Source organism: Ambystoma mexicanum, chromosome 3p (genome assembly GCF_040938575.1).
Source record: "Ambystoma mexicanum isolate Mex_15411 chromosome 3p, UKY_AmexF1_1, whole genome shotgun sequence".
In the NCBI taxonomy this organism is placed as follows: domain Eukaryota; kingdom Metazoa; phylum Chordata; class Amphibia; order Caudata; family Ambystomatidae; genus Ambystoma; species Ambystoma mexicanum.
This window is the reverse complement of record NC_090925.1, coordinates 27,668,162-27,685,073: the sequence shown is the minus strand read 5'-3', so window position 1 is coordinate 27,685,073 and position 16,912 is coordinate 27,668,162. Positions and strand designations below refer to the sequence as shown.

The 16,912-nt window shown below is 53.3% G+C and overlaps 1 protein-coding gene across 2 annotated transcripts in view; it reads right to left on the bottom strand.

Annotated features, from left to right (window-relative positions):
• Window positions 1–4,661, bottom strand: part of LOC138580092 (kell blood group glycoprotein-like) — a 537,793-nt gene extending 533,132 nt beyond the window's left edge. The window contains exon 1 of one of the 2 annotated variants that reach the window (XM_069650368.1): window positions 4,580–4,661. In XM_069650368.1, the coding sequence (XP_069506469.1) occupies window positions 4,580–4,603 (24 nt within the window). In that variant the 5' untranslated portion in view covers window positions 4,604–4,661. Of the gene's footprint in view, window positions 1–4,269; window positions 4,341–4,579 lie in introns of those variants that run through there. The other variant, XM_069650367.1, reaches the window with a different exon arrangement.
• Window positions 4,662–16,912: the final 12,251 nt, after the last annotated feature.

The following is a 16,912-nucleotide window of genomic DNA, read 5'->3' as shown; positions in this document are numbered from 1 at the left end:
GGTCTTGCTGATAATCGTGGCAACAGAGTTTCCAGGTGGATATGCAGAGTGAAAGACAGCGAGGGGACGCGTCTTTTTTTGTGCTCCCAATTTGTGCTTTCTTGGAAAGTCGGCTGCATATTTCAACTCACGGAAGCAGAGAAAACTGCAAGGGGAATACACCTTGGACCGGGTGATGGAGAGGGAGCAAGAACGACTATTATACTTTTGTGTGTTTTCAAATAAGGTGGAATGTGTGTGTGTTTTAGTTTCGGTGACTGGGTTAATTTGTTTATGTGTCTTTGTGACAGTAAACATTACAGGTGGACGAACTTACCTGTGTTCATGTGACTTTGCATCTATATATCTGAATCTGGTGTTGATTTGCATGTGTGTCTTTTGTTGGTGAAACACGAGAAGAGTGCTCTGAACAAGACATTGAAAAATATCAGACTTAGGGGGTCATTCAGAGTTGGGTTATGACAGTAACATCATCAGTATTTGGCAATACTGTTGATTTTACTGTGCACCCAATTCAGGGTTTGATCAGATACCATCAGTGGTACTCCATGGGAATACCATCAGTGGTACTGCATGGGCATACCATCAGTGGTACTCCATGGGGATACCATCAGTGGAACTCCAGATACCATCAGTGGTACTCCATGGCGATACCATCAGTGGTACTGCATGGGGATACCATCAGTGGTACTGCATGGGGATACCATCAGTGGTACTCCATGGGGATACCATCAGTGGTACTCCATGGGGATACCATCAGTGGTACTCCATGGGGATACCATCAGTGGTACTCCGTGGTACTCCATGGGGATACCATCAGTGGTACTCCATGGTGGTACTCCATGGGAATACCATCAGTGGTACTCCATGGGGATACCATCAGTGGTACTCCATGGGAATACCATCAGTGGTACTCCATGGGGATACCATCAGTGGTACTCCATGGGAATACCATCAGTGGTACTCCATGGGGATACCATCAGTGGTACTCTGTGGTACTCCATGGGGATACCATCACTGGTACTCCGTGGTACTCCATGGGGATACCATCAGTGGTACTCCATGGTGGTACTCCATGGGAATACCATCAGTGGTACTCCATGGGGATACCATCAGTGGTACTCCATGGGAATACCATCAGTGGTACTCCATGGGGATACCATCAGTGGTACTCCATGGGAATGCCGGCAATAGTATTTTAGGGTAACTTTTGGCAGCACATCCACCTATTGTTACCTCCATCTTAAAAAATCTAAACTGGCACCAACTATGTTAAATCTTTCTTTTTAATGTACAGAACGGAAGCACGGCAATAGAGTGCAAAAGGATGTTACAAATGGCCATGTTGGGGGTGTGAAAAGGTGGGCAGCTCCCATTGCCTCCTTACCCTTGCAATGCATACAAGGTCCAGAATGTACCCTTTTGTGCATAAAGTGAACAGTCGTGATATATAATCCATTCCTCCCATCACATTGATGCTGTGTTTATGAAATAGCACTGGAGGTATTCCAGAAATACCACCTCTGCTGGTGGTAAACTTTTACTAGGGTAGATTTCAAGAAATACCACAGTCGGTGCTGGTAACTTTTTTGCTTTGTATTAAAAAATGTGCACAACTGTGAATGTCTTCTAATAATTAATACTTGAATATTGCATCTTTCTATGTGTTTTTCAACTGTCCATAAGTACCAGAAACAGTCCAACAGCCATTTCTGTAACCCTTACATAAGTAACCTGCGTGGATGCTATTCGGGGTGCTATTAAACTCTTTTCTGTATGAACACACTGGTGATCAAGACTTTGGGTGCTATTCGGGGTGCTAGTAAACTCTTTTCTGTATGAACACACTGGTGATCAAGACTTTGGGTGCTATTCGGGGTGCTAGTAAACTCTTTTCTGTATGAACACACTGCTGATCAAGACTTTGGGTGCTATTCGGGGTGCTAGTAAACTCTTTTCTGTATGAACACACTGCTGATCAAGACTTTGGGTGCTATTCGGGGTGCTGTTAAACTCTTTTCTGTATGAACACGCTGCTGATCAAGAAATTCACCAGAATATAGTACAGAATCAAACCGAGGCCAAACTCTAATACGATAGGCACCCTTACTTCCTTGGCAAGCAGGCGCTGTGATAGGCTGCTGTGGATTGTAACCGACCAATGGTGTAATGGGGAGCAGTGGGGCCAACATTACCATCCAGGCTCATTTAAATGCATACATTGCACCGAGTGGTATTAACATGCCCCTGCAGCCTAGGCTGCTCTCCCTCTCACTCACGGTGGAGGCCCTTGGGTGGGGGGCATCTCTCCCTCTCCCTCACTGGGGAGGCCCACATGTTGTTGCCAGCCAGGCACATCTAGAACATTGCAGCAATGAAGACGAATGCCTCACCCCATGTACACAGAATCTAAGCGGGCTTGGCTGCACTCGGTTCCTTTCTGGCAGGCTAGGTTCTGAAGGATTTTGGTTTTCAATTATTTTCTTTTTTTTTATAATTTGGAGTTTTGGCCCTTAGGGCAACAGCCCATAGGGCCATCTTAAGAACTTTTGGGGCCCTGGGCATGAGCATCTTTGGGCCCCCCTCCACCAAACCAAAGGGAATACATGATCGAGAATATCTGTCGCACCCCCCCACCACTCTTCATTCTTACTCTAATCAGAATGATATAAACAAGTAGCTTTTGAAGACCAACATTATCAGTCTAGGGAGAGGTTACTTCTGTTCTAGCATAGATACAGGAGACTTTTCATCAATAGCATCCAGGACGTTATGCAGCCTGTTTTGCAGGACTGTGTGTAAAAAGTACATGTAACCCAGAATAGACAGAGAACTCACATAGCTTCCTCGCAGAATGCAAAAATGCTCAAGCATGGATAGAGGAGACCAATTGGAAGGAAGGAGAAAGCTGCACATAGCATGGCATGGATAGTGGATGCAGATGAGAGGGAAATCACTATGAAGGACTGAGAATTTTGAAAGGTTAAGGGACTGGCAATGTTGACAGGTTAGGCAATACAAGATTAAACAAGATGCCCAGGATCAAATATTGTTCAAAGGGTGAAGCAGGAATTTGCGTCAACTCTGCAATTTCGGCAATTGAACACTTTTTTTTTCCAGTTCTTACCACGAATTAAAACAATCTCATTTTATAAAACTGACTTGGAAAGTACACCAATCACGTTACCAAACATGACAACATTATAAAAGGGTGTTATGCAAAATGGGAAGGAGTCTAGGTTCATTCTCTCCATCATCAGGGGAAGTATATAAGAACCAGCATACCAATCCATGTGATTTAACAGATTTAATCTGGGTTGTCTTTTGTATTTTAAAGCTTTAAATACTTTAAAAACACTGGCATTTGAAATGGTTATTTATAGGCGTCCAGAAACACCTCACTAGCAGATCTTAAAATAAGCTTGGCCTGCAACATCTGTTCTGCTCTCTTCTGTCCACCGCCCCTTCCAGTCAAATGGCCTACATAAGAAGACAGATCAAGTAATGGGCTAAACGATACCAGCAGCCTGCAAGAAGGCACACCTCACAGAAGGCAGCACAGTAATGTCAGCCATATCAGATGATTTGACCAGGATCACTGTATCGTCTGCTGGCAAATCCAGAATACAAGCATGAATGCTTTGTTTCCACAGTCTGGAATGTGGAGACTTATTCACCTCTTGGACTAACAGTTTATACTCATCATTGAAGGTGAGTGCCCCGCGTTTACGACATCCCATCCGAACAAGCCAATTTCAAGGCCTTTTCCATATGGATCCCATGTTCGTTTTTATAGCGACCCCTTTCTGGTGCAGGTACATTGCTGATAATAGCCCCTGTTGTTCTGCAAAACCACGTGCATATCCAGGCAGGTTTATAAACTTCAGACCTGGGAAAGGCTCAGCCAGCCATCCTGGAATGTGCTATTCTAATATTGCACATGAAAACATATCTCTGCAATGAGTGCTTAACACACTGAGCTAACTTCCAAAGCACTGTGGCACTCAACCTACCAATATGCATTTCAACTTTGGCTATTGCATATAATCAAAACAATTCCCACAGGAAGGAAATATTGCTATAGAGTTGTGCCATAAGGAACACACAAACCGTGTATACCACAATGAACACAGAAAGCAATACATGATGAATTGACCAAGGAAGAGTACTGGTCAAAACAGACGGCAATAGTTTGGACCTTCAGCAGCCCCCCATAAAATACCCTGACGTGTTCTATTTAAGACTGGTGAACAATGGAATCTTACTTACCTCCAAGGTGGGGGCCCAGGGCAAGTGTCCCTTTTTCCCTCCCATAAAAACGTCTCCGATAGCCCAGCCATCCTGTGGAGCAATTGCCGCTTTGCCCCCCCTTGCCAGCCTGCTCCTGCCAACACGCGCGTACACAGTGTGTGCTATCACACACTGGCAGATGCAGTCACCCTAAGAAGCCACGACCAGCGCAAGCAAACTGTGTTTGATTATCACACACCTGCAAATTTTCCCACCTTCCCAGAACTCTATAAGAGAGGGGCTGCTTTTGGAGAAGGGGCACCCTGGCACTGCCCCTCTGTCCCCTTACCTGCTGGTTGCACGAGCGCGTCATCGCCTGTGTGCTCTGCTTCGTGCTTTCCACTCCGCCGGCGCCTCTGCAGACGGTCAGGGCTCCGGGAGGGGGCAGATCTCGGGAGTGAGGGAGGAGTTGGCGGAGCCGCGCCCCTTTCTAACAGGGGAGTATGATGGAGCCCCCTCCCTAACCACCCTGCATCCCTCCCCATAAGCCCCCACCCAGCCTGTGAGCATGTTCCGGCTGACCAATGGACGCCTGGCCGCTGAACCTCCGAGAAAGAGGCCCTAGGATAGCTCAGTGGGCTGAGCGCCTACCGCAGATGTGTATGTACACGGGCAGCATTGAGCTTATTATAGCGCCGAGAGATGATGCTTGTTGTGCTTTGTGGCACATACCGGGCCTGTATAGAAGTGCAAGGACGGGCCGCCTCTGGGCGAGGGCTGCTGCTGCTTCAGTAAGCGCATTATTATAGCGCCAAGAGACGGTGCTTTCTGTGCTTTGTGGCACATACCGGGCCTGTATAGAAGTGCAAGGACTGGCCGCCTCTGGGCGAGGGCTGCTGCTGCTTCAGGAAGCGCGTTATTATAGCGCCAAGAGACGGTGCTTTCTGTGATTTGTGGCACATACCGGGCCTGTATAGGAGTGCAAGGACTGGCCGCCTCTGGGCGAGGGTGCTGCTGCTTCAGTAAGCGCGTTATTATAGCGCCAAGAGACGGTGCTTTCTGTGCTGTGTGGCACATACCGGGCCTGTATAGAAGTGCAAGGACTGGCCGCCTCTGGGCGAGGGCTGCTGCTGCTTCAGTAAGCGCGTTATTATAGCGCCAAGAGACGGTGCTTTCTGTGATTTGTGGCACATACCGGGCCTGTATAGAAGTGCAAGGACTGGCCGCCTCTGGGCGAGGGCTGCTGCTGCTTCAGTAAGCGCATTATTATAGCGCCAAGAGACGGTGCTTTCTGTGATTTGTGGCACATACCGGGCCTGTATAGAAGTGCAAGGACTGGCCGCCTCTGGGCGAGGGCTGCTGCTGCTTCAGTAAGCGCATTATTATAGCGCCAAGAGACGGTGCTTTCTGTGCTGTGTGGCACATACCGGGCCTGTATAGAAGTGCAAGGACTGGCCGCCTCTGGGCGAGGGCTGCTGCTGCTTCAGTAAGCGCATTATTATAGCGCCAAGAGACGGTGCTTTCTGTGCTGTGTGGCACATACCGGGCCTGTATAGAAGTGCAAGGAGTGGCCGCCTCTGGGCGAGGGAGTAAGCGCATTATTATAGCGCCAAGAGACGGTGCTTTCTGTGCTGTGTGGCACATACCGGGCCTGTATAGAAGTGCAAGGACTGGCCGCCTCTGGGCGAGGGCTGCTGCTGCTTCAGTAAGCGCATTATTATAGCGCCAAGAGACGGTGCTTTCTGTGCTTTGTGGCACATACCGGGCCTGTATAGAAGTGCAAGGACTGGCCGCCTCTGGGCGAGGGCTGCTGCTGCTTCAGGAAGCGCGTTATTATAGCGCCAAGAGACGGTGCTTTCTGTGATTTGTGGCACATACCGGGCCTGTATAGGAGTGCAAGGACTGGCCGCCTCTGGGCGAGGGTGCTGCTGCTTCAGTAAGCGCGTTATTATAGCGCCAAGAGACGGTGCTTTCTGTGCTGTGTGGCACATACCGGGCCTGTATAGAAGTGCAAGGACTGGCCGCCTCTGGGCGAGGGCTGCTGCTGCTTCAGTAAGCGCGTTATTGTAGCGCCAAGAGACGGTGCTTTCTGTGATTTGTGGCACATACCGGGCCTGTATAGAAGTGCAAGGACTGGCCGCCTCTGGGCGAGGGCTGCTGCTGCTTCAGTAAGCGCGTTATTGTAGCGCCAAGAGACGGTGCTTTCTGTGATTTGTGGCACATACCGGGCCTGTATAGAAGTGCAAGGACTGGCCGCCTCTGGGCGAGGGCTGCTGCTGCTTCAGTAAGCGCGTTATTATAGCGCCAAGAGACGGTGCTTTCTGTGATTTGTGGCACATACCGGGCCTGTATAGAAGTGCAAGGACTGGCCGCCTCTGGGCGAGGGCTGCTGCTGCTTCAGTAAGCGCATTATTATAGCGCCAAGAGACGGTGCTTTCTGTGATTTGTGGCACATACCGGGCCTGTATAGAAGTGCAAGGACTGGCCGCCTCTGGGCGAGGGCTGCTGCTGCTTCAGTAAGCGCATTATTATAGCGCCAAGAGACGGTGCTTTCTGTGCTGTGTGGCACATACCGGGCCTGTATAGAAGTGCAAGGACTGGCCGCCTCTGGGCGAGGGCTGCTGCTGCTTCAGTAAGCGCATTATTATAGCGCCAAGAGACGGTGCTTTCTGTGCTGTGTGGCACATACCGGGCCTGTATAGAAGTGCAAGGACTGGCCGCCTCTGGGCGAGGGCTGCTGCTGCTTCAGTAAGCGCATTATTATAGCGCCTAGAGACGGTGCTTTCTGTGCTGTGTGGCACATACCGGGCCTGTATAGGAGTGCAAGGACTGGCCGCCTCTGGGCGAGGGCTGCTGCTGCTTCAGTAAGCGCATTACTATAGCGCCTAGAGACGGTGCTCTCTGTGCTGTGTGGCACATACCAGGCCTGTATAGGAGTGCAAGGACTGGCCGCCTCTGGGCGAGGGCTGCTGCTGCTTCAGTAAGCGCATTATAATAGCGCCAAGAGACGGTGCTTGTGCTTTATGGCACATACCGGGCCTGTATAGGAGTGCAAGGACTGACCGCCTCTGGGCGAGGGCTGCTGCTGCTTCAGTAAGTGCATTATTATAGCGCCTAGAGACGGTGCTTTCTGTGCTTTGTGGCACATACCGGGCCTGTATAGGAGTGCAAGGATTGGCCACCTCTGGGCGAGGGCTGCTGCTGCTTCAGTAAGTGCATTATTATAGCGGCTAGAGACGGTGCTTTCTGTGCTGTGTGGCACATACCGGGCCTGTATAGGAGTGCAAGGACTGGCCGCCTCTGGGCGAGGGCTGCTGCTGCTTCAGTAAGCGCATTATTATAGCGCCAAGAGACGGTGCTTTCTGTGCTGTGTGGCACATACCGGGCCTGTATAGAAGTGCAAGGACTGGTCGCCTCTGGGCGAGGGCTGCTGCTGCTTCAGTAAGCGCATTATTATAGCGCCTAGAGACGGTGCTTTCTGTGCTGTGTGGCACATACCGGGCCTGTATAGGAGTGCAAGGACTGGCCGCCTCTGGGCGAGGGCTGCTGCTGCTTCAGTAAGCGCATTACTATAGCGCCTAGAGACGGTGCTCTCTGTGCTGTGTGGCACATACCAGGCCTGTATAGGAGTGCAAGGACTGGCCGCCTCTGGGCGAGGGCTGCTGCTGCTTCAGTAAGCGCATTATAATAGCGCCAAGAGACGGTGCTTGTGCTTTATGGCACATACCGGGCCTGTATAGGAGTGCAAGGACTGACCGCCTCTGGGCGAGGGCTGCTGCTGCTTCAGTAAGTGCATTATTATAGCGCCTAGAGACGGTGCTTTCTGTGCTGTGTGGCACATACCGGGCCTGTATAGAAGTGCAAGGACTGGCCGCCTCTGGGCGAGGGCTGCTGCTGCTTCAGTAAGCGCATTATTATAGCGCCAAGAGACGGTGCTTTCTGTGCTGTGTGGCACATACCGGGCCTGTATAGAAGTGCAAGGACTGGTCGCCTCTGGGCGAGGGCTGCTGCTGCTTCAGTAAGCGCATTACTATAGCGCCTAGAGACGGTGCTCTCTGTGCTGTGTGGCACATACCAGGCCTGTATAGGAGTGCAAGGACTGGCCGCCTCTGGGCGAGGGCTGCTGCTGCTTCAGTAAGCGCATTATAATAGCGCCAAGAGACGGTGCTTGTGCTTTATGGCACATACCGGGCCTGTATAGGAGTGCAAGGACTGACCGCCTCTGGGCGAGGGCTGCTGCTGCTTCAGTAAGTGCATTATTATAGCGCCTAGAAACGGTGCTTTCTGTGCTTTGTGGCACATACCGGGCCTGTATAGGAGTGCAAGGATTGGCCACCTCTGGGCGAGGGCTGCTGCTGCTTCAGTAAGTGCATTATTATAGCGGCTAGAGACGGTGCTTTCTGTGCTGTGTGGCACATACCGGGCCTGTATAGGAGTGCAAGGACTGGCCGCCTCTGGGCGAGGGCTGCTGCTGCTTCAGTAAGCGCATTACTATAGCGCCTAGAGACGGTGCTCTCTGTGCTGTGTGGCACATACCAGGCCTGTATAGGAGTGCAAGGACTGGCCGCCTCTGGGCGAGGGCTGCTGCTGCTTCAGTAAGCGCATTATAATAGCGCCAAGAGACGGTGCTTGTGCTTTATGGCACATACCGGGCCTGTATAGGAGTGCAAGGACTGCCCGCCTCTGGGCGAGGGCTGCTGCTGCTTCAGTAAGTGCATTATTATAGCGCCTAGAGACGGTGCTTTCTGTGCTGTGTGGCACATACCGGGCCTGTATAGAAGTGCAAGGACTGGCCGCCTCTGGGCGAGGGCTGCTGCTGCTTCAGTAAGCGCATTATTATAGCGCCAAGAGACGGTGCTTTCTGTGCTGTGTGGCACATACCGGGCCTGTATAGAAGTGCAAGGACTGGTCGCCTCTGGGCGAGGGCTGCTGCTGCTTCAGTAAGCGCATTACTATAGCGCCTAGAGACGGTGCTCTCTGTGCTGTGTGGCACATACCAGGCCTGTATAGGAGTGCAAGGACTGGCCGCCTCTGGGCGAGGGCTGCTGCTGCTTCAGTAAGCGCATTATAATAGCGCCAAGAGACGGTGCTTGTGCTTTATGGCACATACCGGGCCTGTATAGGAGTGCAAGGACTGACCGCCTCTGGGCGAGGGCTGCTGCTGCTTCAGTAAGTGCATTATTATAGCGCCTAGAAACGGTGCTTTCTGTGCTTTGTGGCACATACCGGGCCTGTATAGGAGTGCAAGGATTGGCCACCTCTGGGCGAGGGCTGCTGCTGCTTCAGTAAGTGCATTATTATAGCGGCTAGAGACGGTGCTTTCTGTGCTGTGTGGCACATACCGGGCCTGTATAGGAGTGCAAGGACTGGCCGCCTCTGGGCGAGGGCTGCTGCTGCTTCAGTAAGCACATTATTATAGCGCCAAGAGACGGTGCTTTCTGTGTTGTGTGGCACATACCGGGCCTGTATAGAAGTGCAAGGACAGGCCGCCTCTGGGCGAGGGCTGCTGCTGCTTCAGTAAGCGCATTACTATAGCGCCTAGAGACGGTGCTCTCTGTGCTGTGTGGCACATACCAGGCCTGTATAGGAGTGCAAGGACTGGCCGCCTCTGGGCGAGGGCTGCTGCTGCTTCAGTAAGCGCATTATAATAGCGCCAAGAGACGGTGCTTGTGCTTTATGGCACATACCGGGCCTGTATAGGAGTGCAAGGACTGACCGCCTCTGGGCGAGGGCTGCTGCTGCTTCATTAAGTGCATTATTATAGCGCCTAGAGACGGTGCTTTCTGTGCTTTGTGGCACATACCGGGCCTGTATAGGAGTGCAAGGATTGGCCACCTCTGGGCGAGGGCTGCTGCTGCTTCAGTAAGTGCATTATTATAGCGGCTAGAGACGGTGCTTTCTGTGCTGTGTGGCACATACCGGGCCTGTATAGGAGTGCAAGGACTGGCCGCCTCTGGGCGAGGGCTGCTGCTGCTTCTTTTCTGGGCCGCTTTTGTTGCTTGTGGTGTTTTAATTCCACAGCGGCACGTGTTCAGGTGGGAAAGGGGCAGAGAAGTGTGCAGGGCAGCAGGACCCTGATACGGGCGAAGTTCCGGCAGAAAATAGAACCCGAATGAGCCGAATCTCCGAGGCCTGAGTGATTCTCATGACACCTCGATGGGGAGTACCCCGGAATGTACCCCAGACACGAAATGCAGCCAGGGGGCGGTATACGCGCAAAGGACGTGCGGAGTAGGCAGAAGGTGCTAGGGTGGAGGGGTAGCCAGGGGAGGGGGTGCTAAATAAGCGCCCCCGCAAGTTTCAACAAACCCTTTCATCAAGTGCAGTGAGAACATATGATGCGGGCGGTCGAAATATTCAAATATTTCTGCAGTTCCACATTTTAAAACAAACATTTCTCTCAATTCACTCAGCTCCTGCAGGCATCGCACTGAGCTCCTGCAGGCACCCCACTGAGTTCCTGCAGACACCCCACTGAGCTCCTGCAGACACTGCACTGATCTCCTGTGGACACCCCACTGAGCTCCTGCAGATACCCCACTGAGCTCCTGCAGACACTGCACTGATCTCCTGTGGACACCCCACTGAGCTCCTGCAGATACCCCACTGAGCTCCCGCAGTCACCCCACTGAGCTCCTGCAGGCACGCCACTGAGCTCCTGTAGGCATCCCACTGAGCTCCTGCAGGCACCCCACTGATCTCCTGCAGACACCCCACTGAGCTCCTGCAGGCATTGCACTGAGTTCCTGCAGGCACCCCACGGAGTTCCTGCAGACACCCCACTGATCTCCTGCAGACACCCCACTGAGCTCCTGCAGGCATTGCACTGAGTTCCTGCAGGCATCCCACTGAGCTCCTGCAGACACCCGACTGAGCTCCTGCAGGCACCCCACTGAGCTCCTGTAGGCATCCCACTGAGCTCCTGCAGGCACCCCACTGAGCTCCTGCAGACACCCCACTGAGCTCCTGTAGGCATCCAACTGAGCTCCTGCAGGCACCCCACTGAGCTCCTGCAGACACCCCACTGAGCTCCTGTAGGCATCCCACTGAGCTCCTGTAGACACCCCACTGAGTTCATGCAGGCACCCCACTGGGCTCCTGCAGGCACCCCACTGATCTCATGTGTACACCCCACTGAGCTCCTGCAGACACCCCACTGAGCTCCTGCAGTCACCCCACTGAGCTCCTGTAGGCATCCCACTGAGCTCCTGTAGACACCCCACTGAGTTCATGCAGGCACCCCACTGGGCTCCTGCAGGCACCCCACTGATCTCATGTGTACACCCCACTGAGCTCCTGCAGACACCCCACTGAGCTCCTGCAGTCACCCCACTGAGCTCCTGCAGGCACCCCACTGAGTGTCTGCAGGCATTGCACTGAGTTCCTGCAGGCATCCCACTGAGCTCCTGCAGGCACCACACTGAGCTCCTGCAGACACCCCACTGATCTCCTGCAGACACCCCACTGAGCTCCTGCAGGCATCCCACGGAGCTCCTGCAAGCACCCCACTGATCTCCTGCGGACACCCCACGGAGCTCCTGCAGACACCCCACTGAGCTGCTGCAGGCACCCCACTGAGCTCCTGCAGGCACCCCACTGAGTTCCTGCAGGCATTGCACTGAGTTCCTGCAGTCATCCCACTGAGCTCCTGCAGGCACCCCACTGAGCTCCTGCAGGCACCCCACTGAGCTCCTGTAGGCATCCCACTGAGCTCCTGCAGGCACCCCACTGAGCTCCGGCAGGCACCCCCACTGATCTCCTGTGGACACCTCACTGAGCTCCTGCAGACACTCCAATGATCTCCTGCAGACACCCCACTGAGCTCCTGTAGGCATCCCACTGATCTCCTGCAGACACCCCACTGATCTCCTGCAGACACCCCACTGAGCTCCTGCAGACACTGCACTGATCTCCTGCAGGCATCCCACGGAGCTCCTGCAGGCACCCCACTGATCTCCTGCGAACACCCCACTGAGCTCCTGCAGGCACCCCACTGAGTTCCTGCAGGCATCCCACTGAGCTCCTGCAGACACCCCACTGAGCTCCTGCAGGCACCCCACTGAGTTCATGCAGGCACCCCACTGGGCTCCTGCAGGCACCCCACTGATCTCCTGTGTACACCCCACTGAGCTCCTGCAGACACCCCACTGAGCTCCTGCAGTCACCCCACTGAGCTCCTGCAGGCACCCCACTGAGTGTCTGCAGGCATTGCACTGAGTTCCTGCAGGCATCCCACTGAGCTCCTGCAGGCACCCCACTGAGCTCCTGCAGACACCCCACTGAGCTCCTGCAGGCATCCCACTGATCTCCTGCAGACACCCCACTGATCTCCTGCAGACACCCCACTGAGCTCCTGCAGACACTGCACTGATCTCCTGCAGGCATCCCACGGAGCTCCTGCAGGCACCCCACTGATCTCCTGCGAACACCCCACTGAGCTCCTGCAGGCACCCCACTGAGTTCCTGCAGGCATCCCACTGAGCTCCTGCAGACACCCCACTGAGCTCCTGCAGGCACCCCACTGAGTTCATGCAGGCACCCCACTGGGCTCCTGCAGGCACCCCACTGATCTCCTGTGTACACCCCACTGAGCTCCTGCAGACACCCCACTGAGCTCCTGCAGTCACCCCACTGAGCTCCTGCAGGCACCCCACTGAGTGTCTGCAGGCATTGCACTGAGTTCCTGCAGGCATCCCACTGAGCTCCTGCAGGCACCCCACTGAGCTCCTGCAGACACCCCACTGAGCTCCTGTAGGCATCCCACTGAGCTCCTGCAGACATCCTGCAGGCATCCCACTGAGCTCCTGCAGGCACCCTACTGATCTCCTGCAGGCACCCACCGAGTTCATGCAGACACCCCACTGGGCTCCTACAGGCACCCCACTGATCTCCTGTGTACACCCCACTGAGCTCCTGCACACACCCCACTGAGCTCCTGCACACACCCCACTGAGCTCCTGCAGGCACCCCACTGAGTTCCTGCAGGCATCGCACTGAGCTCCTGCAGGCATCCCACTGAGCTCCTGCAGGCACCCCACTGAGCTCCTGCAGACACCCCACTGATCTCCTGCAGACACCCCACTGAGCTCCTGCAGGCATCCCACGGAGCTCCTGCAGGCACCCCACTGATCTCCTGCGGACACCCCACTGAGCTCCTGCAGGCACCCCACTGAGCTCCTGCAGGCACCCCACTGAGTTCCTGCAGGCATTGCACTGAGTTCCTGCAGGCATCCCACTGAGCTCCTGCAGACACCCCAATGATCTCCTGCAGACACCCCACTGAGCTCCTGCAGACACCCCAATGATCTCCTGCAGACATCCCACTGAGCTCCTGTAGGCATCCCACTGAGCTCCTGCAGGCACCCCACGGAGCTCCGGCAGGAACCCCCACTGATCTCCTGCGGACACCTCACTGAGCTCCTGCAGACACCCCAATGATCTCCTTCAGACACCCCACTGAGCTCCTGTAGGCATCCCACTGAGCTCCTGCAGGCACCCCAATGAGCTCTGGCAGGCACCCCCACTGATCTCCTGCGGACACCTCACTGAGCTCCTGCAGGCACCCCACTGAGCTCCTGCAGGCACCCCACTGAGTTCATGCAGGCATCCCACTGAGCTCCTGCAGGCACACCACTGAGTTCCTGCCGGCATCCCACTGAGCTCCTGCAGGCACCCCACTGAGCTCCTGCAGGCACACCACTGAGTTCCTGCAGGCATCCCACTGAGCTCCTGCAGGCACACCACTGAGATCCTGTAGCCACCCGATAGAACTACAGTGGGTTCCCCACCCCAACTCCTATACACTTCCAAGTGACTCCAGGCAGCCAGCCAAGTTTGCTCCTAAGAGGCCTCCAATGGAGGTCCTGCAGCTTAACATAAGCCCCTGCAGTTAACCATTCAAATCCTGTAGGCTCCCACTGAGCTTCTACATTAATACTGGTACCCCGCTGGAATCCTGTAGGCTCCCATTTGAGATTCTAAAAATGTACCACAAAACTCATCTGGGTATCCCACTGGAATCCTATAGGCCCCACTGAGCTCCTTCACGTGTAACATAAAGCTCCTATGTGTACCCCTTTGAAATCCTGTAGGCTCCCCACTTAGCTGCTACATTTGTACCACAAAGCTCCTGTGGGACCCCATTGAACTCAGTAGGCACCCCAGTCGCCTCCTGCATGTGTACCACAAAGCTTACCACGGGTACCCCATTGGAATCCTGTAGGCTCCACTGAGCATCTTCACGTGAAACACTGTAGGCCCGGGTATCCATGTACTGGACCTAAAGGGTGGTCTCGCACCCAAATCTTCCCTTAGTTATGATTGTTCCACATTATGATTCAGGTGTTTTTATTCTTCAATGATTTGTTGAAACCCCAATATTTGGTCATGTATTGTTGCCTTTTCTTCATAAAAGACTGTCCTCTAAATGAAACACTTCGTAACTTTATTCAGTTTCTATAGAGGGCAGATTTTCTTTAAAAACCCACGGTTCCCTGGTTGGTATCGTAATGTTCACACCATGCGACCATGGTGTCTGTAGGTGGGTGCAGATAATAGGTGATGGACCAGAGTTCTAATGAAGATGCTACCATGCGACCACGGTGTCTGTAGGTGGGTGCAGATAATAGGTGATGGACCAGAGTTCTAATGAAGATTCTACCATGCGACCACGGTGTCTGTAGGTGGGCGTAGATAATAGGTGATGGACCAGAGTTCTAATGAAGATTCTACCATGCGACCACGGTGTCTGTAGGTGGGTTCAGATAATAGGTGATGGACCAGAGTTCTAATGAAGATTCTACCATGCGACCACGGTGTCTGTAGGTGGGTGCAGATAATAGGTGATGGACCAGAGTTCTAATGAAGATGCTACCATGCGACCACGGTGTCTGTAGGTGGGTGCAGATAATAGGTGATGGACCAGAGTTCTAATGAAGATTCTACCATGCGACCACGGTGTCTGTAGGTGGGCGTAGATAATAGGTGATGGACCAGAGTTCTAATGAAGATTCTACCATGCGACCACGGTGTCTGTAGGTGGGTTCAGATAATAGGTGATGGACCAGAGTTCTAATGAAGATTCTACCATGCGACCACGGTGCCTGTAGGTGGGCGTAGATAATAGGTGATGGACCAGAGTTCTAATGAAGATTCTACCATGCGACCACGGTGCCTGTAGGTGGGTTCAGATAATAGGTGATGGACCAGAGTTCTAATGAAGATTCTACCATGCGACCACGGTGTCTGTAAGTGGGCGTAGATAATAGGTGATGGACCAGAGTTCTAATGAAGATTCTACCATCCGACCACGGTGTCTGTAGGTGGGCGTAGATAATAGGTGATGGAACAGAGTTCTAATGAAGATTCTACCATGCGACCACGGTGTCTGTAGGTGGGCGTAGATAATAGGTGATGGACCAGAGTTCTAATGAAGATTCTACCATGCGAGCACAGTGTCTGTAAGTGGGCGTAGATCATAGGTGATGGACCAGAGTTCTAATGAAGATTCTACCATGCGAGCACGGTGTCTGTAAGTGGGCGTAGATAATAGGTGATGGACCAGAGTTCTAATGAAGATTCTACCATGCGACCACGGTGTCTGTAAGTGGGCGTAGATAATAGGTGATGGACCAGAGTTCTAATGAAGATTCTACCATGCGACCACGGTGTCTGTAGGTGGGCGTAGATAATAGGTGATGGACCAGAGTTCTAATGAAGATTCTACCATGCGACCACAGTGTCTGTAGGTGGGTGTAGATAATAGGTGATGGACCAGAGTTCTAATGAAGATTCTTTTCTATCCTCGTGCAGGAAGTGTCATTTCTCCAGCATGGGGTCTGGCATGGATTCACATGCTCATGAATATTCCCCGTCGTCAGGCCGGGAATCCTTGGTATAGAAAAAAAATCAGTATCAGTTTCATTTCTGATCTGTCTTTCTTAGTAGTAACCAATCACTGGTCTCTGGGTCATAATGCCCCCAGCCAATGACTGCCCTCTCCCTAAGCCCCGCCCCTGGCAGCCATCCTCAGATTTTTACCGCACGTTCAAGTGTTGGGAGTCCTCGTGCTGTAGCTCTCGAGCTTTTGCTGCGTTTACGCGCTTTTTCAGGAGATTTTTCTCATTTTCGGTTAAATAGAGCCTCAAGCTCCACCGTTTCTACATCCGATCAACGGGGATCCATTTCGGAGTTTTCTACGCCCCTCAAGCATGAAGTTTTTGTCGAGTTACGCTTTTGGAGGATTCCAGAAGTTCCGAGGCCTACCCCAGACATGGCCCAGGAGAAAGGAAGCTCGACACCCGGGAAGCTGTTCAGGACCTGCCCTGGATGCCAGCTTCAGAATGTTTTCAAGGAGGACGAGCATTCGTTATGCCTCTACTGTCTCCATGAGGACAAGACGCACACGGAGAAGGACTGTGCATTTTGTGGGAACATGTCGGAGCGGACCATGAAGGATCGCCACCTCCGTCTCGCCAACTGGCTGGAAGGGAAGAACCCGTCAGGCGAGAAGAAGAAAAAGAAGTCCGAGCGGTCTTCTAAGTCCTTTGAGGGCGCCCCGGCGACGGGGGCCCAACAAAAGGCTAAGCACCGCGAGTCCGCGGGCACCGGGAGTGCCGAACGGTCGGGCTCCTTGGCTGCCAGGCAGGGCGCATCTCCCCGACGCCATCAACCACGAGCCAAC